Source organism: Canis aureus, chromosome 32, assembly GCF_053574225.1.
Source record: "Canis aureus isolate CA01 chromosome 32, VMU_Caureus_v.1.0, whole genome shotgun sequence".
NCBI classification, from domain to species: domain Eukaryota; kingdom Metazoa; phylum Chordata; class Mammalia; order Carnivora; family Canidae; genus Canis; species Canis aureus.
The window spans coordinates 12,714,984-12,736,262 of record NC_135642.1 but is presented as its reverse complement, the minus strand read 5'-3'; the positions used below and the strand labels follow the sequence as shown (position 1 = coordinate 12,736,262).

The window sequence follows — 21,279 nt, the reverse complement described above, 5'->3', positions numbered from 1 at the left end:
TAGGCTCCACTGACTCCCTGCGTACTCTGGCTACCTCTCTTCCGCAGATCTCAGAAGCTCTCTCTTCTTTTTACCCTCCCCACTGTCTCCATTCCATCCCATCAGAGAGCTGCGTGGTCTGACCGCTTCTTTCTTTCCTTCTTTCTTTCTTTCTTTCTTTCTTTCTTTCTTTCTTTCTTTCTTTCTTTCCTTTCTTTCTTTCTTTCTTTCTTCTTTCTTTTCTTCTTTTTTGACAATTTGTTTCTTACTGGAATAGATCTGAATACTTTTTCAAAAGAATAATTTTTTCTTATTACAAAAGCAATAGACAGGGATCCCTGGGTGCCTCAGTGGTTTAGCGCCTGACCAGCACAGGGCATGGTCCTGGGGTCTCCGGATCGAGTCTCCCATCAGGCTCCCTGCGTGGAACCTGCTTCTCCCTCTGCCTGTGTCTTTGCCCCTCTTTGTCTCTAATGAATAAATAAACAAAATCTTTTTTTTTTTAAAAAAAGCAATATTTATTATAGAAAATTTAGAAAATGCAGGCTGACAAAAAAGGAGAAAAAAAAGACCACCTGTAGGGCAGCTTGGGTGGCTCAGTGGTTTAGCACTGCCTTTGGCCCAAGGTGGTCCTGGGGATCCGGGATCGAGTCCCACATCCAGCTTCCTATGTGGAGCCTGGTTCTCCATCTGCCTGTGTCTCTCATGAATGAATAAATAAAATTAAAAAAAAAAAAAGGAAAGAAAACCACCTGTAATGTTATCAATGAGAGGGAACATTTGGGTAAATGTGTTTTTCCAGTTTTGTTTCGTTGTTCTAAACACATAACTTTTTCTTTTTTTTAAACCTTGCAACAAGGAGCCTCTCGATTTCTTTCTCAGTTCATTTTCTTGGTCATTCCGGTTCCAGGTTCCACTGATATAACCCCAGGAGCCACAGTAGTCATGGGTTAGAGAACATAGTCATTCTGAGGGAGACTGTGGGAGAGTTTGGGCCAACCTTCCTCCACCTTCTCCCCTCATGCTCCCCACTCCCACCCCACCCCACCTGGACTTCTGGGTTTGGGGTTATCAGATAGTGCTATTGATAACAACTCCTCCCAAGGGGAGCTGAAAAGTGTCTTCCCAGGTTGTAGCCTAGCGGTTGGGTGGGGAAGGGAGTGGTCTTATGCAATAGGGCAAACCACTCCTTCTTCAGGGCTGTTTGTTTAAGTGGGCAGGGATGAGTTTGGGAGAAACAACCCAGTTTTGTCAGTGTTTAGTTGAACTGTTGGGACCAAAGCATTTTAGAGAAAACGCCCCAATATGGGAAGACAGGTTGCCTTATAAGGGATAAGACGATGGGGGTCCCAAAGTTGAATGGCTGGGGTGGCAGGCTGAGTGGAGGCTATGGATGTGTTAGTGCCTGCACAGCTCAAGAGGACCCAAACTCAGGGCCTAGATCGCTGCAGGAATGTGGGCCCCAGATGGCTGGTCTCCCAGGTTTTTACAAAAAGCTAGAAAAGTAGATTTTTTAGATATGAATTTTCCCGGGGGTGCTGGGGTGGCTCAGCGGTTGAGCATCTGCCTTTGGCCCAGGGTGTGATCCTGGAGTCCTGGGATCGAGTCCTACATCGGGCTCCCTGCGTGGAGCCTGCTTCTCCCTCTGCCTGTGTCTCTGCCTCTCTCTGTGTGCGTCTCATGAATAAATAAATAAAATCTTAAAAAAAAAAAAAAAGAAATGAATTTTCCAGACTCTTTAAGTGTTAGTAACTATTTTTTTCTTTTTTTTAAAAAAAAGAAATGAATTTTCCAGACTCTTTAAGTATTAGTAACTAATTTTTTTCTTTTTTTTTATTAAAAAAAAAGAACTGAATTTTCCAGACTCTTTGTTAGTAACTATTTTTTTTCTTTTTTTTAATTAAGATTTTATTTATTTATTCATGAGAGACACACAGAGAGAGGCAGAGACACAGGCAGAGGGAGAAGCAGGCTCCACGCAGGGAGCCCGATGTAGGACTCAATCCCAGGACTCCAGGATCACACCCTGGGCCAAAGGCAGATGCTCAACCGCTGGGCCACCCAGGGATCCCCTAAGTGTTAGTAACTAATTAAAGAAATTAAACCATGGTTTGTGTCAAAGCATGGTTGGCTGCCAGTGTGCAACTTTTTGACAAGCCTTCACTGCACATCTACTAGGTACATCACACAGGGTACTCTAATTTACTTTGTGTGGTTTTCTCCCTCTTTCACTCTCCTGTGGTAAGCCCTCTAGTGATAGGGCCTCTAAACCTAACCCGTCCTTAAGGCTGAGTTGTTGTTTTTTTTTTTAGGAAGTATTTTAGTTCGTAATTTTATTTTATTTTATTTGAGGGAGGGGCAGAGGGGCAGAGGGAGAGGGAGAGAATCTTAAGCAGGCTCCATGCCAGCATGGATCCCCACTTGGGACTTGATATCTTGCAACCCTGAGATGGAAACCTGAGTGGAAATCTATTGCCAGCCTCTTAGCCTACTGAGATGTCCAAGCACCCCTTAAAGGTGAATTTGAATCACTCCTTCCCCTGCCCAAATCTGTCTTCCCCAGCATTGCCTCTACCCACCAGGCTTTTCCTCTCAGGGCTTGAGTCAAACTGAGCAGCTTGTTGCACCCCAATCAGAACAAGACCCATGATCACTGATGCTTGGCTTTTTCTCATTATGATTTTGTTGTGCCTGGAACACCCACACCCACCTGCTCATCTCTTTTTAGACCTCCTCCACAAAACCATTTTTCAACCTCTGTCTTAATTTCCATGGCTCGACCAGCCTCTGCTTTGTTCAACCACCATTTGTTAGACTCCTTGTATCCACAGGTAGGGCCTGACATGGGGGATACTGAGGGAAATAAGACTCCAGGGACGCCTGGGTGGCTCAGTGGTTGAGTGTCTGCCTTCAGGCTCAGAGAGTGATCCTGGGGTTCTGGGATCAAGTGCCTCATCAGGCTCCCTGCAGGGAGCCTGCTTCTGCCTCTACCTGTGTCTCTGCCTCTCTCTGTGTGTCTCTGGATGAATAAATAAATAAAATCTGAAAGGAATGGGGATCCCTTGGTGGCTCAGAGGTTTGGCACCTGCCTTCGGCCCAGGGCGTAATCCTGGAGTCCGGGGATCGGGTCCCATATTGGACTCTCTGCATGGAGCCTGCTTCTCCCTCTGCCTGTGTCTCTGCCTCTCTCTCTGTCTGTCATGAATAAACAATATCTTTAATAAAATAAAATAAAATCTGAAAGAAAGAAGAAAGAAAGAAAGAAAGAAAGAAAGAAAGAAAGAAAGAAAGAAAGAGAGAAAGGAAGGAAGGAGAAAGAAAGAAAGAGAAAGAAAGAAAGAAAGAAGAAAGAAAGAAAGAAAGAAAGAAAGAAAGAAGAAAGAAAGAAGAAAGAAAGAAAAATAAAGAAAGAAAGAAGAAAGAAAGAAAAGAAAGAAAGAAAGAAAGAAAGAAAGAAAGAAAGAAAGAAAGAAAGAAAGAAAGAAAGAAAGAGACAGACAGCCTCCACCCCTGGGGCACCTGACTGCCTCAGTCAGAGGAGCATGTGACTCTTGATCTCGGGATTGTGGACTTGAGTCCCATATTGAGTGTAGAGGTTACTTAAATGAACTTAAGAAGGAAAAAAAAAAAGACCCCAGCCCCAGTCCTGCCCAAGGAGCCTCCTCCCTTTGAGTGCAGAAATATGTACTACCATGGGCCACGTGCGGGCCCCAGAGCTGTACACAGCATGGGAGAATGGAGAGGGCATCAATGAAGAAACAGTGAAGGCTTTTTGAGCTTCATCACAGGGTTAAGCAGAGGCTTACCAGGGCAAAGAGGCATTTGAGGAGAGGCAACAGCCTGTGCAAAGGAATGGAGGTGTGAAAGTTCTGAGACAGGGAGTTACTTGGGTGGGGATGGAAAAGAGGATGGCTGGGAAGGTGATAGAAACAAGCGGTTTGGGAACCAAACTCTTTTCTTACGGTATTTGCATTCCTTTTGCCTGCACTCCACAGTGTAGTTTCCAGAAGAGCGGGGGCTGCATCTCAGCCATCATTGCTCCACACTCGCTACCTGTCTGGGACTGTGCACCTTTGCTCAAACCCCTGCAGTGAAAACACTGCGCCTGGTAGTGGTGGGAGCGCCCCCTAGCGGCCCCTGTGCGATCCTTCCTCCCGTCGTCCTAGTTGACCTGCTGAGCCCTTCCTGCATCCCTGATTTCACTGGGAATGGCACTTTGCCTGGCATCGTCTCACTTCATCTCCACCCCTCCCTAGGAGGAGGATGTTCCTTTCTGGCCAACAAACACTTATTAAGCATTTATTTTGTGTTGATCACTGTTGTAGGCATTGGGATACAGAATTTCTTGAGTCATCACCTCAGCCTTGGAAGCGCTTCAGAGATCTAAGGGATAAGGGGGTTTGTCCCCCCATTTTGAGCCTTGAAGGACAGATGAATGGCTGGCATGGTATAGAAAGTCGAAACTCAATGCCCCATGGAACAGGAGCGGCCAAAGCAGAGTGACAAGCCCTGCCCCTGCCATCTATCCACTACCATTTACTAAGGTCATGGAGGGGATATGGGGTGATGGAGATCCAGAGACGACTAAGATACCACCTGTTGTCTCCAGAGTTTACAACCCAGAGGAAAGACAGGTAAGTAAACAGGAAGGAGAAGGGGGCACTCGCTGCTCATTGTTCTACTAGCAGACACCAGGGTGTGTCTCCCACATGAGTGTGCGTGGGAGCATTTGTGAAACAATTAGGCTGAAAGACGAGAAAGGAGGATGTGGTCCAGGCTGAGTGCAACACATACAAAAACACATAAGTGAGAGTTAGCCATCAAAAGGAGGCCCAGAAAGGTTCTACTCCCCAACCCCCAAGATTTATTTGTCAGAGACTAAGAGTGAGAGAGCACAAGCAAGGTGAGGGGCAGAGGGAGGAGCCCGATGTGGGGCTCGATCCTAGGACTCTATCATGCACGACCTGAGCCAAAGGCAGATGCCCAGCTAAACTACTCAGGCACCCCAAGGTTCTGCTTCTTGACCAGGGTGCTCATCTCCTGGGTGTGTAGTTACAGAAATTCATTGAATTGTACTCTTATAGGAGTCAAATATGTACCTTTACCTTCAGTCATTTGTAGCTCCCAACCTCACATCTTCATTTTTTTCTTAAGATTTATTTATTTGAGAGAGAATCCATGAGCAGGAGGGGCAGGGGAGAAAAGAGAGAAAACCAACCAGACTGCGCCAAGCACAGAGCCTGATGCAGGGCTCAATCCCATGACCGTGAGATCATGACCAGAGTGGAAAGCAAGAGTTGGACGCCCAACTGACTGCCACCCAGGTGCCCCTCCATGTTATTTTTCTCTATAGCGATCATCACAATCTAAAAGTATCTTTGGTAAGACTAGGAGTCATGTTGGGATTTGAATATGGTCTTCCAGTACCAGTCTAGGACCCTGGGAGTCAGCTTTGCTGAGTCAGCTTCCTGGATTTGGGGGATAATATACTTTTATCACTGGGCTGTGTGCCAAGGCAATCACTCAAGATACATAAAGCACGTACACAGTTTCCAGTGTGCGTATCTTGACAATATCAGACTGGCTGTGTGTGGCACATGGAAGCTCAAAATATAATTTGTTGAAGAAATGCATTAAAAGATGGCACACCTTTTTTTTTTTTTTAATTTTATGTATTTATTCATGAGACACAGAGAGAGGCAGAGACACAGGCAGAGAGAGAGAAGCAGGCTCCATGCAGGGAGCCCGATGTGGGACTCGATCCTGAAACTCCAGGATCACGCCCTGAGCTGAAGGCAGACGCTTAACTGCTATGCCACCTAGGCATCCACCTTTTTTTTTGACACCAAACAAAAAGTGGCAGAAATGAATGGAGGGGTGTGGGTTAGAATACCTCAACTAAAGGCTCGTAGGCCTTAATTCAGAGCCTGGGGAGCAACTACACTCCTGTGAAGAAGCCAAAGCTTCTGTGGGTGGGCAGTGGTGGGCAGCGGAGACAGTGGTCACCTGGGCCCCCACACAAAAAGGAGTGAAGATAAGGACCAGGGTGCAACCCCGTGCTCCCTCCCTCCCTCCCCTGAATTCTCCAGTACAGGCTCAGTTAGGATCTGACCCAGCTACTGAGCAGGCTTATTTACAGGCTCCAACCAGGAAGAAATGCTACTACTGGGCAGCACTACAGCCTCCCCGGGCCCCTTCTACCCTGGCCCTCTCACCCCTCCCCTCTGGTGGTCAAATCTGGCAATTCTTTCCACCCTCAGGGGCTGGGGCAGTTTCGGGAAGGGTGGGAAAACCTGCTAAACAGGGTGGCCAAACCTGAACCGGTTGTACAGGGCGGTCCCATCTCCCCCCAGCAGCCCTGTCCCTCTCCTGGCCCACAGAGCAGAGGCAGCAGCCTCACAGAACCAACCATTTTATTACACTGTGGGTGTACTGGGGCCTGTGGAAGGCAGGGGAACGGGAGGGGTATGATACCTGAGAGCCCTGGGGCATGTGGGGAGGATACAGCACATCAGGCACCGCAGGCTAGGCCAGACCAGACCAGGCCTCACTCTTGGGCCAAGGGAAGAGGCTGCCTCTTCCCACTCCTCTTATCCATCCCCATGGCATTAAATAAACAAAAAAGCAACTCTATACAGCACAAAATATACAGGGAGGTCCTCCCCCACTCCCCCGCCCTGGACCATGCAGGGTGGGAGGACCAGCTTTGAAGGGCAGGACTGGGGGTCCTTCAGCTTCTGACATTGTTCCAAGCCCCTTCCTGACGCCACAGGGTGGGGACAGGCAGCTTTGAACAAGAAACAAACTCCAACTTCTTCTGAAATCCTAGGCAGACAGGTCCATCTGTGCATGGAACCCTGGGCTCAAAGGTTTTCTGTTCCTCCCAGACCCTGGAGCTTTCTCAGGAACGAGAAGCCTAAGCTTAGTTAAGACATCTCCCAGGCTGGAGGAGTCTGGTCCCAAAGTCTTCCCTAGCCCAGGCTTCCATCTTGGCAAGGAGGAAGCAGAGGGCTAGGCAAGAGCTGGAAAGAGCCTGTGAGAGCCTTAGGTTGAAGGGCCAAGGCAGCCCTAGCTTCAGAGGGGCCGAGTTGTGTGGTTATAGACCAGGTGCTCCGTGTCCTCTGTGGTGGAGACCGTGGAGCTGGCAGGGGTAGGCGGTTGGGGGTGGCGGTGGTGGCTGTGGCGGTGTCTGTAGAAGCTCTTTCTCTGGTTCTTGAAGAAGCAGTAACCCAATATGACCACCACCACCACGATGCAGGTGACCAGGAGCACTGCAATGACCACTTCCACAGAGCCTGGAAGAAGGGGCGTAATGGAGGAGAGCTCCCAGGGCTCAGCTTGCATGCCTGCCCGCACTCTGTGCAAAAGGGACCAAGTCAAACAGGTGCCAGGTGTGGAATGACCTCCAGCACACGAGCAGCTGGGCTCAAGGAAAAGCTTGGGACTCTGGTGGCAAACACAGGACACGTGCTCTACTGTGCTTCCTTCCTCTACCCATGGCAGGTATCACCACGGACTGTGGCACTGTCCCTTTAGCCAACCTCAGGATCCTCAACTCAGGTTTAGGCGGCCACAACCAATCATGTACAGTTGATCCCTGACAGGATAGCTACTCACCCATGAGAGAGCAGACCAGGCTTACCTATGTTGGGAACAGGGCTTTCGCGCCGCAGGCCGAAAACATCCTTCTCTACAAAATCATGAGGAGAGAAACAAGAGAATACTAAAGGCTCGGAGATGGCTGCTCCTCAGTGCCCCCAGACCACCCTCTGCCACCCTGTTCCACTGCCATTCCAGGTACTCTGATGAACTGGGACCAGAGCAGAGTGCCTTTCCCTTCCCCAGCCTCTGCGCCCCACTGCCCAGCTCACTGGAGATGCCACGACAGGATGCAAGACACTGCTGCTCCTCCTCAAAATTGTTCTTGTTGCCATAACAACCACCATAGGTAAAACGGGCGCAGCGTTCACTGAAGGGGTTGTAGTACCAGCGTGGGATGTTCTCTAAGCAGAGGCCTGTGTCTGGCAGGTCCACACAGTGCCCTGGGGAATAAGGAGCAGGCCAGTGGGTGAGTGAGTCCATGGGGGGGGCCTCCCTGCCACCATCCACCAGGCTCCACATGGTTGCTGCTTGCCACCTCCTGAGCTACCTCATGCTAGTCTCAGTGAGGGGCCCCAGCAACAGCTGGCCTTTCTGTAGTTTTGACAGAAGCAAAGAGAGATAGATGCTGGACGACAATTTTAGGCGCAAAAATACCCACACTGACTCACGTAACTACTTTTTTCAATTTTCTTTCTTTCAGCTTTTCCAATTTTGTTAAGGTCTTGGCTTTCTCTCCAGGACCAGATGGTCTTCCCCCCACCCAAGGATTTATTTATTTATTTATTTATTTATTTATTTATTTATTTATTCATTCATTGGAGACACAGAGAGAGGCAGAGACACAGGCAGAGGGAGAAGGAGGCTCCTCATGGGGTGCCTGATGCAGGACTCGATCCCAGGACCCCAGGATCACGCCCTGAGCCAAACGCAGATGCTCAACCACTGAGTCACTCAGGCACCCCCGGATGGTCTATCTTTTCACAAAGAAGGTTCAAGGTCTGAGCCCTCGTAGGCAACAATGTCCAGCTAAAATTTATTAACATTGTTTTATTACAGTTATTTTATTTTATTTTTTTTTGTTTCCCCGCCCCCCCTACAGTTATTTTATTTTATTTTATTTTTTTTAAGGTTTTTTTTTTTTATTTACTTATTCATGAGAGACACAGAGAGAGAGAGAGAGAGAGAGAGAGAGAGAGGCAGAGACACAGGCAGAGGGAGAAGCAGGCTCCATGCAGGGAGCCTGACGTGGGACTCGATCCCAGGACTCCAGGATCACGCCCCGGGCCAAAGACAGGCGTTAAACCGCTGCGCCACCCAGGGATCCCCCTACAGTTATTTTAATAGTTAATCTGGATCTGCAGCATGTCATAGTGGCTTTCCATGTATGCTAGTGATGTGAAATTTCCTTTAATACAGTAAGTTTATTTTTATTTTTTAAGTGTTATGAAGGGTTTTTTTTGTTTTGTTTTGTAAACCAGTTTTTAAATTTTATTTATTTATTCATGAGACACAGAGAGAGAGAGAGGCAGAGACACAGGCAGAGGGAGAAGCAGGCTCCCTGTAACAGGCCTGATGCAGGACTCAATCCCAGAACCCTGGGATCATGACCTGAGCCAAAGGCAGACGCTTAACCACTGAGCCACCCAGGTGTCCCTAATACATTAAGTTTAAAAAGTATTTGAAAAAAAAAAAAAAAAAAAAGCATTTGATATATAGGAAAAATGATAAGTAAACAACATCTCAGTGATATGCTGGCATGGTTAAATCTCTGAAGGTGTTAAGAGGAAGCCCAATGCTTAGGAAACACAGAGCTGAAGAGAGCCCAGGAGCCCGCCAGCTTTCTACCCATAGCCTGGCACACCCAGCACACTCCTCGGGCACCCTGGAGCAGTGCATAAGGATGGCAGTGCCAGCCTCTGTCCTGACCCATGGGACCCAGGGAGGCTCTCACCTTTGTCACTGGGGAAGTGGATGTTCTGGAGCTCCTCGAAGCCACTGGTGTCTGCAAAACTGAAAGGTCAGAGGCCCAGGCCCCACGAGGGTCTCCCGGGTACAGGGTGCACAGTCAGGCCTCCCCTCCGCAGCCCACCGACCTTCCCTCTCCCAGTCCTCACATTTCTCACAGGTGGCCTCATCGGAGGCATCAGGGCAGTCGGGAGTGTCGTCACACTCCAGGAAGCTGTCGATGCAGCAGCCGTTGCGGCAGCGGAACTCAGTGGGGTGACAGGTGCCAGAGCACACTGGGTGGGGCAGGATGGCGTTGAGGGTGAGATCAGGCTCGAGCATAGGTCACTGAGTACCAAGAGCCCATCATCTACCTGGCCTTCTCTACCCCAACATGGCATTATGACGTGTTCCCTGCTCCCCTCCCAGCACGCCCCGAGCCCTCCTACACACAAACTGGGCAGATCCTAACAGAGTGGGGGGCTGAAAGAGGTGGGGTGCTTGTGGTCCTTCCATGTCCAATGGGTGCAGGAATGGGCTGGGCAAAGGGAGGTGGAGCAAGAACAAAGACATGACCTGACAGCAGGGGTGAGGTTGATAGGGAAAGGAGCAAAGCTCACCTGGACGGTGCCTATCCATGGAGGGGCCTGGGAAAAAAAAAACAGAGGAATGAGAGGAGTCAGGGCCAGGTCCCGGCAGGGACGAGCTGATGGGGGTGCCTGGGAATGGAGAATAATCCTGGCCGCTGCCCTGAACAGCAGAAAGACCACCCACCCTGAGGGAAGTCGCCTAAGTCCCAAAGCTGCCTCACAAAGGCCCACCTTGCACATCCCGGCAGGCTAGCTTGCACTCCTCTTCCCGAAGATAGTTGTTCTTATTGCCCAAGCAACCTCCGTAAACGAAACTCTTGCAAATCTGTTCTTTGGGGTCGTAGTACCAGCGGGGGAAGGAGCCGCGGCAGCGGCCCACCTTGTTGGATGCGAGGCAATATTCTGGGGGAAGGAAAGCTTGTGAGGGGTCCCTGTGGGGCCCCATCAACAGAGGGGGCTGGCTCCAGGTTCTGTCCCCCCACCTCCTCCCTCACCTTCTGTCTGCTTGGCGGACAGCACAGTAACTGTGACGTTGGCCGTGCTCTCTGGCTTGTCTGAGTCAGCCCCTGTCAGCTGGAACCGGTAGGTGCCTTCCTTGAGTCCCCACAGCTTCACCTGGTCCGGCTCACTCTTCTATACACAAGAGTAGCCATTAGGCCAGAACCCCCAACACCCTTCAGCTGCCCCAGGTCCTCTCAGCCACATAGCCCCCCATAGGGAGGGCAGAGGGACTTGGTATTAAATGGATCCTCAGCTTCTACCCATCCCACCCACCTGGAACCTCAGGTTGGCCTGTGGCCCTGGAGAGCTGAGATGGGGGTCAGGGAGCCAGCCCAGTGTCTCACCTCTATTCTGACATCCGTGTCACCCTGCAGGAGGTACCAATCTGTGTTCTCCACACCCTTCAGCACCAGGGGTTCCTGGGGCTGTACCTTCAAGTCTACGCCTGCCCAGGACTTGGGAATCCGGGACCCTGAGGAGGAAGGTAAGGTCAGGTCAACTCTCCCTGAATGGACCAGAGCTCTCCAGAAGTGGGGAGCAATGTGGACCACATGCACACGGAGACCAACCTGGGACTCAGCAGCCTGCCTGGGGCTCAAGCAGGGGCTCACAACTAAATCAACATCCCACTCTCTCCTTAGATATGTCTTTGGTACACTGAAGGCATTTTTAATGTTGTAAATCCTACTTTCAGAAGCAAAATACTGAATAGCATGTGCTATTTGGTCCCATTTAAGAAAAAAATATATATGGGAGAGGAGCTTATTCCCATTTTCTATAATAAGCAAGTACTTGTGCTAATTGCTTTTTCTTTCTTTTTTTTTTTTTTTTGCTAATTGTTTTTTTAAAAAAAGGCTAAAGTAAGGGGGCACCTGAGTGGCTCAGTCGGTTAAGTGTCTGCCTTGGACTCGGGTCACGATCTCAGCGCTCTGGAATCATGGAATCAAGTCCCACATCAGGCTGCCTGAGCCTGCTTCTCCCTCTCCTTCTGCTGCTCCCCCTGCTTCTGCTCTCTCTCAAATAAATAAATTTTTTTTAAAAAAATAGGGGATCCCTGGGTGGCGCAGCGGTTTGGTGCCTGCCTTTGGCCCAGGGCGCGATCCTGGAGACCCGGGATCGAGTCCCACGTCGGGCTCCCGGTGCATGGAGCCTGCTTCTCCCTCTGCCTGTGTCTCTGCCTCTCTCTCTCTCTCTCTGTGACTATCATAAATAAATAAAAATTTAAAAAAAAATTTTTTTTAAAAAAGAAACATTCTAATTTATAAAAAAAAAAAAAAAAAGGAGTTAAAGTAACAATATTTTTGAAAAGCCAAATACATAAATATGTAATTAACTACTACCCCTCATTCTGCTGGTCTGGATTGCTGTTAAGAAGCCCGGCCTGGTAGAAGTCTGAAGCAGAGAGTCCCTGGGCAGCAACGTAGCAAGCCTTGGTGGCTTTAGTCATAGGAGGAGGGTGCCTTTACCACCTGAGATAGACTCTGCCTCTCCTTACAAGGGGTCTCTCGGGAATCACACCCTCCCTCAACCTGACAATGCCCGTGACTGAGGCTTCCTCCAGTGGCAAGTTAGGGGCCAGATGAGAAACAAGCACAGGGCAGGATTCCTGTCTGTAATGGAATGAATGGTGGGACCCAAAATATAAGGCTATGTCTAACTCCAGAATTTGTGAATGGGATCTTCTCTGGAAAAAGGGTCGTAGCAGAAGTAATTAAGTTAAATATCTCCTTATGAGATCATTCTGGATTAGCTGGGTAGGCCAATCCAATGACACGTGTCTTTATAAAAGAAGAGGAGAAAACAGAATAAAGGAAAGCCATGTGAACACAGAGGCAGGGACTGGAGTGATGCAGCCGCAAGCCGAAGAATGCCTGGAGCCGGGGTGGCAAGAGGCAAGGAAGGAGTCGAGCCCGCTCTTCAGAGAGACCGTGGCCCTGCCAACACCTGGATTTTGGACTTCTGGCCTCCAGAACTGTAAAACCATACATTTCTGTTGTGTGAAGTCACTCAGTTTGTAGTAATTTGTTTCAGCAGCCACAGAACTGATACACTGCCTTTGAGGGGCCTCCAGTCCAGCTGGGCAGATAACACCAAGCACCAGGAAGCAAATGCAGAGAAGAAACGCACCAAGATAGAGCAAAACACGGTGCGTGTCCAAGACAAGGAAGTGGATGCACAGAGGGGGAAGAGGCCACAGCAAGTTAGAGGAAAGATGGAAGGCTTTCTGGTAAAGGGAGAAAGGATTTTTTAATTCTTTTGTTTCCGCTTTTTTTTGTTGTTGCTGTTTGGTTGTGGGCAAGAATGTGCTGCGTTGTTGCTAACAGCAGAAAATGCGAGCAAAGGTCAGGAGCTGGGAATTTGCAAGGCAGGTCTGGCTGACATGAAAAAGGCCAACGGGGTGAGACATACCTCAACGGGCCCTCAATGCAGAGCCAGAGCACGTGGACACAGCAGAAGTGACATTCAAATATTCAACAGCTGGCGCTACAGGAAGGGGTCAGACATAGCCATGAGCAGTGGCACAGACGTTGACCTCCTAGATCTGTGATCGAGGTCCAGGAGTCTGAAGGGAGGGTCCAAGCGCCTGGGCAGCAGGGGCACTCCTGAGCTCCAGGCAGCAGCTAGTTACCCCTCCTTCTGGAATGACTTCTACGGAGGAAGGCCAGAGAGTGGACTGGCACTGCGGTTCAGGCATGTGCGAAGGGAGTAGTCTGAATTAGAGGGATAGCTAAGGGCATGGGAAGGAGGATGTGAGAAGTGTGCTGGACACACTTGAGGTTTCCGTGTCTGTCAGGCACGGTGAACTGTGCAGGAAGAATTGGGAAACAGGCAGAAAGGAAAACAGATCTAGAGAGAACTTGGGGGTTCAATCAGAGACGTTGACCTTGAAAGGCGGAAGACCAACAAAAGAAGTGACCAGAAGGCAGAGGAAGTGTGCGTGCGAACTCCTGAGCGGCCAGAGTTGGAGAAAGATATGGAGTTGTGTCTATTAACAAAGCTGCCGATAGTTTAATGTGTGCTGGCCACCACATATCATCTCCCTGCATCGTCTACATTAAGAGTTGGCAAACTATGGCCTGCAGGCCAAATCTGGCCCACTACCTATTACACTTTTAAATGGTTGAAAAAGGGGCATCTGGGTGGCTCAGTGGTTGAGCATCTGCCTTTGGCTCAGGTCATGATCCCAGGATCCTGGGATCGAGTCCTACGTCTGCCTATGTCTCTGCCTATGCCTGTCTCTGTCTCTCTGTGTCTCTCACTAATAAATAAATAAAATTTTCAAATAAATAAATAAATGGTTGAAAAAAATCAAAAGAAGAGCATTTTGTGTCATAGGAAAAGCACCTAAAACTCAAAAAGATTTTTTAAAGATTTTATTTATCTACCTGACTGGGGGGGTGGGGAAAGCATGAGCAGAGGGAGTGGTAGGCAGAGGGAAAAGGAGAAGCAGGCTCCCCCAGGAGCAGGGAGCCTGATGTAGGGCTCGATCGCAGGACCCTGGGACTACGACCTGAACCAAAGGCAGATGCCCAACCAAATGAGCCACTTAGGCGCTCCTAAAACTCAAATTTGTGTCCATGAATGGGAATAGCTTCACTTACTCGTTTAGATATTGTCAAAGGCTGCTTTCATATTACAGGAGAGCTGAGTGGCTGGGACAGAGATTGTATGGGCCACAAATCATAAGATATTTCCTATTTGAAACCTTTTACAGAAAGTTTGCTAATCCCTGGGATGCCTGGGTGGCTCAGCGGTTGAGCATCTGCCTTTGGCTCAGTCTGGGCCTGCAATGGGCTCCTCACAGTCCTTCTGCCTCTCTCTCTGAGTCTCTCGTGAATAAATAAAATCTTTAAAAAAAAAAATAAAGTTTGCTAATCCTGATCTATGTTATGTACCTTCCTAACCATCCTGCCACAACTGCATTCTTGCCCCTTTCCAGATCAGAAAACTGACACAAGAGAGGTTAAATGACTTGCCCAGGGTCACTCAGTTTTTGAACAGCAGAGCTGGGATCTGAACCGTGGTCTGACTCTATAGCTCATGGTCTTTCTAAAACTCTGTGCTACAGTTCTCCCACCTACTTAGATTTTGATTTGTTTTTTATAATCTCAGGTTTTTTTTTTTAACTTAGGTAATACATGTATATATGAAATAGACAATTCAAAAACACAAAAGAAAAAAAAAAGTACTTAAGAGTTGGGGCACCTGGCTGGCTTAGCATGGGACTCCTGATCAAGGGATTGTAAGTTTGAGTCCCATGTTGGGGGTAGAGATTACTTAAAGAGTAAAATCTTACCCCCAAAAAAGCATAAAAAAGTAGTGAGAATTAAATCTTGTCTTTTCTTAACCTTTTTCTCCTTAATCTTTCAGGTTCATCTTACCAGAGGCATCTGTTCTTACTTTTTAAAAATATTTTATTTATTTATTTATTTGAGAGAGAGAGAGATCATGAGCAGGGAGGAAGGGCAGAGGGAGAAGCACACTCTCCACCGAGAGGGGAGCCCAATGAGGGATTCAATCCTGGGGTCATGACCTGAGCTGAAGATGTTTAACCAACTGAGCCACCCAGGCACCCCCATTCTTACTTTTTATATGTGTGTGTATGTGAATATCAAGAGATAGTATTGAATTCAGAAGCATGCAAGTTCATCTTCCTGTTCTCCCCACGACACATTTTGGAAATAATTCTGTAGCAACATGTAAAGAGTCTCCCTTATTTTGGGTTGCACAGTACTCATTATGTGAATGCACCAGAACTTACAACTTGGTTAGCCAACACACCAGTCTTCTCTTGATTTAGATTCTTTTTTCTTTCTTTTCCTCTTCTTTTCCTACTAAGAGCTAAACCATATTGTCTCAGGTTTATTATTATTATTAAAACAGCACTACCATGTCCAATTACAGGATGTGTTGACGGACATTTAGATTGTTTCCAATTCTTTCCTATTATAAACAATGCTACAGTGAGTAACTGACTGTTAAGTTGGTTTATGTACATATAATACTGCAAGATGAACTCCTACAAGTGGAACTGTGTTGAGGGTTATGTGCATTTACAGGGTTTTCAAAAAGTTTTTATTTATTTATCCATTTAAGTAACCCCTACACTCAACGTGGGGCTTGAGCTCATAGTCCCGAGATCAAGAGTCGCGTGCTGTTCCCACCGAGCCAGCCAGGGGCCCCCGTTTACAGTTTGGATGAATACTGTCAAACTGCCCTCTCTTAAGGCTCTACAGAGAGTTATGCCAAGCCTAAGAGTGAGCTGAAAGGAAGAAGAGAAGGTAAAGAGATAAGAACAGCTGGTAGGAGGTTGAGTCACAGAGATTCTTTTATGATGAGGCAGAGAAAGCAGAGCCAATGGGGAACTTATAGAGGGTGGACCCCAGGGGGAAGACCGGGACACACAGTTGACAGTGAAGGGTTGGGAGGGGAGAGCTTCCACAGACAAATATGTCAGATGCAGGTGCAGAGGCCTAGAGGAATGAGCAAAGGCTCATTCCTGGCTTCCAGGGGTTGGGGGGAAATAAAACCTGAAGAGCACGAAAGAAAAGCACCTGTCTGGACCGAACCTGCACACTGGTGGCTTGGCCGGCAATCAGTAAAGTGTCCAACAGGGGCAGGTTCTGGGGTGGCTTCTGAGAGACAAACCCCCAGGGGTGGCTCCCGCCTTACATTTTTCAGAAAGTCATCTGCTGAAGACAAGACCACTTGGCAGTCAGATAGGCTAGCCCCACCAGCCCCAAGGGTGGACTGCGGAGTGATGGGTCAGGCCTCTGGCCGAACCAGCAACAGCCATCCAGCCCCAGGCCCTGGGAGCAAGGGGCAGATGCCCCACCCTACCACTCCCTACTTCCTATCCCCAAGAGGGCAAAGGGCCAGAGGGGCAGTAAGGCCAGCCCCTCCCACAGCTGCCAGGCATCTCCTGGAAACACAGGCTCCACCTCCTAAGCCACTCACTCCTCCAATAGAAGGAGGGGGCAGGCAAGTGACTGGAGAGAAGGAAGGAGCAGGGTGCTTGGGAGGCTGTAGGAATCTAGACTGGACTGGCCTGGCCACAAACAGGGAAAGGGGAACAAGCCAACCCACCCTGGGGAGGATTTCTCTACCCAAGGCAAAAGTAAAAGGTTTAGATGACCTGAGCACCTGCCCACCTTGCCTGTCTCAATCCAGTGGAGCCTCCAGGATGGCTTTATCCTGTTCTTTCCCATATCCAACCTCTAGCCAGACTCAGCAGAGAATGGACTCCTCGATACCAAATAGCTCTCCCCACCCCGCAAAGCACTACAGCACCCTTAAAATGGCCTGGAGCTCACACTCAGTTCACATCCTACCCGGCTCCCTAAATGACCCAGGAAATCCCCACTCCACCCTATGTTGTGCCAAATAGGCCAGTCCAGGGTGGGGTTTTGGGTGGGGGGTGTTCCAAATGAGGAAGGCTGGTCCCTAGATCATGTGGCCCCATGCAGCTCATCTCCCTGACTGGAACCCAGAGTTTTAGGTTCTGGCCCTGGAGTGGGTCTCCCATGGACCCTGCATCAGAGCAGGAAGATACAAGCAGCTCAAGTCAATTAAAGTCATCACCACCTACACTCTCTGCTACTTCCTTGTGGAACGGGCTCAGGCCCTGGCCCAGTGGGATTCAGAGATGGTGCCCACTCTCCACCTCCTGCACCCAGAAGTCCCATCCTACCTCTCCAGTGGAGCCAGGAGAGCTACTGGTAGGATAGGGAGATGAGTGGGTCCTTAACCTGAGAGAGAGCCTGGCCCAGGAAAAAGCTGGAAAGTCTTTTTTTTTTTCCTACTTTCCAGAACTGAGCACCAGCCCAGACCTGGCCTCTGAGTTCCCCGTCTCTGGTTCTATCATCTGCTGGGCTGTCTTGGGTGAGAGTGCTAGGTTTCCACCAAAAAGGATGGTCTTGTGTGGAAAAACAGCACGGGACTTTTGGAGATCCTGCCTGGGCTGAGTCCCACGTCTCCCATTTATGGGCAGTGCTATCCTGGGCAAATTATTTACCACAGGAGTCAGTTTCCTAACTTAAAAGGTGGGATGACAGCTAATAGCACCCTTTTCAGAAGTAGTTGTCGGGAGGCCTAAGTCAGAGGTTGAGTGGCACAGCAATCAGTAAACTATAAAGTGCTAACAGAAGTTATCAGTTGTGACCCATCCCTGCCCTGGAGCCCCACTTGGCCAGAACAGCAGGCAGAAAGAATGGGGGAACGAAGGTCCCTGGCGGGGCCCTGATCCCAGCTAACTTCTCAGTCCCAGGAGGAAGGAGGAACCTCCACTTTGCCCTTATCCCTTGAAGTAAACAAGGTGAGCAGACCTGGTAGCTTAGCTACCACATCCTAAGCTGGGAGAGCCCTGCCTGGCTCACCAAGTACACACACACACCTGCCTGTACAGCTGACATCCCTCCCCTACCAGGTATACATACCAGTGGGCTGACTCACTGGGCAACCCTCCTCACCCCCACCCCCAGAGCCTCTGGCTACAGTGCCCACAACACCACCCCTTCCCCTTTGAGGTCAACCTCTGACTGGGCTTGTTCTTCAGCATCTGGGGTCTGGCCACCAAAAGGCCAATAGGTGGGAAGAGGGGGTACAAGAGAGATGCTAACCAGTCCCAGTCCAGTAGTAGAGGAGCAGACTATTCTTGCCCAGGCTCACTTGACAGAGCCTCAAGGTGCCCAGAACAGTGCTTGGCCAGGGGTGCTTAGCTAGTAACCTGGTGGCCTCCAGACAACTCACTCCCTGACTCAGCCTATCAGGGTCAGCAATCGGGAATCCCGAGAGGAGCTGCCTCCTCTCTCCCAAACGCACATCACGAAGTACCAGCCCTTTCAACATCCCGAATTCCGGACCTAGAGTTTGGGCTCTAGAGTATTCTCTCTCCCCATTCACTCACGTAGGCTGCCCTTTTGTGTACTGTTTATACCGCCTAGTCCTAAGGAGTCGGGGCAGAACGAGGCTGTCCTCCTCACTCCTTTCGGATGCTCGCCTCCCCCAGGGCTCCAAAACCAGCCTCCTTTCGAGTCTCCCTACGTCCATCCAACCCGCTCCCCTCGTCTTACCGCCGAAGCCCTGGGTCCGCAGCTCGCGGTAGGAGCGGTAAACCTCTCGCGTGAGGTAGTTGATGAAGCCCTCCCTGGGCGCGAACTTGCACACGAAGTTCTGCTCGTAGAGGCAGTTCATTAAGAAGCAGGCGGCAATGGCGTCCTCCCCGCCGTCGGGCTGCAGCTCCACCAGCGCCAGGTTGCAGCTCTGGGTGGTGCAGCAGGCGCGCACGCAGTCCCAGCCGCGGCGCACGGTCGGGGAGCCCAGGAAGGTGGCCCCGTTGCTGACCGAGGCCTCGGTATCGAGCACGAAGGCGGGCACCCCGGCGGTAAAGCGGTCCAGGCAGGCGGCTCCCGGGGGCGGCCCGGCCTGGGTGCCCGCGAGGTGGAGCGCGCACAGGAGCCACACGGCCAGCGCTGGGGCGCGGGCCCGAGACGAGCGGACGCAGGCCATCGTCCTCCCCGGGGCCGTCGCCCTCCTCCCCACGGGGCTCACCTTCACGCTGCGGGCCTCTGGGCTCCGAGGGTGCTGGCGACCTGACAGAGGGGAGGGGGCGCGCGGGGAGACAGCGGGTCGGCCGGAGGCTTCGAGCCAGCGCGCCGGCCGGCGGGAGTCGAGGGCAGGGCCGGGGGGCACCGCGCGCGGCGGGAGCGACGGGGGACGCCGGCCCGGCCCTCCCACGCGCGCCGCGGTGAGCCGGCCCCCGCCCGACGGCCCGAAGGACGGCTAAGGAGCTCACGTACCCGGACCCACACCGCAGCACAGAACAAAGGGCCAGACATGCTCCGAGCCCGCTCCGTCCCCGCCTCGCGCTCCGGGGCCCGGGTTACCTGCGCAGGTGAGCGGGGTGGGGCCGGGCCTGCCGAGGTTCCGGTCCCGGCTTCCTGCGCGGCTCCGGCCGCCGCTTCCGCCCCGGTGCCGGGTGCGCTGGGGCTCGGCCGCCTCCCTCCCCAGGTTTCTGGTGAAACTGAGTCAGTGAGGCCGGGGCGGGGCGGACCAGAGCCCCAGCACCGCCGGCCCCGCCCACACGCCGCGACCGCCGCGGGCCCTGCCCCGCCGAACTCCGCGCAGCCGCCGCCCCGCGGCCCCCCTGCAGGTGCGGGCTGCTCCCCGGCTGCGGCTCCGAGCCCCGGCCCTAGGCGGCGTCCCTCCAGGCTGCTCCACGCCCGCGCCGCCGAGTCCAGCCTCGCGGCGGGCCCCGCGCCCAGAAGTGCAGCCGGATCCCCGGGCCCCGGGCCCCGATCCCCGATCCCCGATCCCCGATCCCCGATCCCCGATCCCCGGAGGCGGCACGGGCCGGGACGCTGCAGCGAAGTCGCCCACTCGGGGGGCGGGCGCCGGGGGCGGCTGCCTCCCGCCTCCCTTTCCGGTCGAGGCCCCCATTCCCAGCCCCGGGCCCGAGGCGCTTGTGAAAGGGCTGGGGGAGGAGAAACGGGGGAAAGCCCGACACACAGGATCTCGCCGGCGCCGTCAGCCCCCGGGAAATCATTTCCATCTCGTGGCGGGAAGAGATCCCCAAAGCTGCGGGGCTGCACCTTTGAGAACTGGAATCCGGGACGCCTGCTCCAGCGTCACCGCCCTTGCCACCTCCGGGAAGCCCTCCTTCCTGCCAAAGTGAGCTACAGGCGATTCCCTCTTCCATGCTTCCCGGATGGACCTGCAGGAGTCCCATTTGGTTTGAGGTCCTTCTTTATCTTGTACTAAGACTTACATTCTGGCTCTCTGTCGGAGTGGAGTCCTTGTTAGCTCACTGTTCTGCTGCCTCCTCCCCTGGAACACAGGTTCCGTCTTCTCTCCCACCAAGAGGGTGCTCCTGGCCAGGAGCTGGTCACCTGCTTCTGGGAAGCTAGAGGTTCCAGCTCACCAAATTAGTTGAGATAATGACCTTCACAGAACCGAGGGCTCCTTGAAGAGTGGGCGAAGAACTCCTTTTAAAGACCATTCCTACAGAGCAAGATTGGTCCTAAGAATGCTCTTCCAAAAAAGAGATTCCACGCCTTTTCACAATGACTTAACAAACCCCGCCCAGTGGAACGTTCTTCCTAATTTCTCATCTAGAGGAGCTTTACCTACTAGGTCCTCTAGCCAATCCTTTGATCACTTTCCTGGCTGAACTGCAACATCCCCCCAGCTGCCTACAGTATGGATGTTGGGGGTGGAATCTGGGGTCTGTCCTTCTTTGCATTTTCTGCTTTTCTTCCACTGCCCCAGGCACAGTGGTGGACATAGGGCAGTGATGTTATGCTGGGAATGAAGCAAATGATTGTGCAGTTACTGAGAAGAAAGGGTTTTGTTGTGAGTTGATTTCTGCCTCCCCCAATACCTTATACACACAAGAATCCTAACACAGGAGACTATTACCTTATGCTAACATTACACAACCATAAATTTATCATTATATCCATCCACACCATTACAAAAACCTATATTTATCAAGCACTGACAATGCCCAAACCCTCAGGTTCCTAAGCACTTCCCACACATTGCCCCATATACTCAAACCAAGAAAGCAGGTTCTATTTTTATCTTCAATATACAGATGAACAGACAGGCTTCGACAGGTAATGTGGCAGGTGGCAGAGTAAGATTGGCGTCCAGACAGGCAAAT

The 21,279-nt window shown here is 51.1% G+C and overlaps 1 protein-coding gene across 2 annotated transcripts; it reads right to left on the bottom strand.

Annotated features, from left to right (window-relative positions):
* Window positions 1-6,375: 6,375 nt before the first annotated feature.
* Window positions 6,376-19,645, bottom strand: SPINT1 (serine peptidase inhibitor, Kunitz type 1). Of its 2 annotated transcripts, none has more exons than XM_077880655.1 (11): window positions 19,502-19,645; window positions 18,689-19,207; window positions 10,961-11,088; window positions 10,610-10,748; window positions 10,347-10,517; window positions 10,146-10,172; window positions 9,696-9,821; window positions 9,533-9,583; window positions 7,851-8,021; window positions 7,622-7,669; window positions 6,376-7,274 (listed from the first exon to the last, which is right to left on the bottom strand). In XM_077880655.1, the coding sequence occupies exons 2-11, from the start codon at window positions 19,122-19,124 to the stop codon at window positions 7,054-7,056; spliced, it is 1,518 nt and encodes a 505-aa protein (XP_077736781.1). In that variant the 5' UTR covers window positions 19,125-19,207; window positions 19,502-19,645; the 3' UTR covers window positions 6,376-7,053. The 2 variants fall into 2 exon arrangements, with proteins under 2 accessions (XP_077736781.1, XP_077736782.1); XM_077880656.1 differs by having other exon boundaries at window positions 19,415-19,605.
* Between the last annotated feature and the right edge of the window lie 1,634 nt (window positions 19,646-21,279).

Excerpts from the sequence above, each read along its gene's own strand:
- SPINT1 (XM_077880655.1), bottom strand. The coding sequence starts at position 19,124 with ATGGCCTGCGTCCGCTCGTCTCGGGCCCGCGCCCCAGCGCTGGCCGTG. Across the intron at positions 10,173-10,346 it reads AGCCTGCCGGGATGTGCAAG|GCCCCTCCATGGATAGGCAC; the intron begins GTGGGCCTTTGT and ends TTTTTTTCCCAG. Across the intron at positions 7,670-7,850 it reads ATCCTGTCGTGGCATCTCCA|AGAAGGATGTTTTCGGCCTG; the intron begins GTGAGCTGGGCA and ends ATGATTTTGTAG.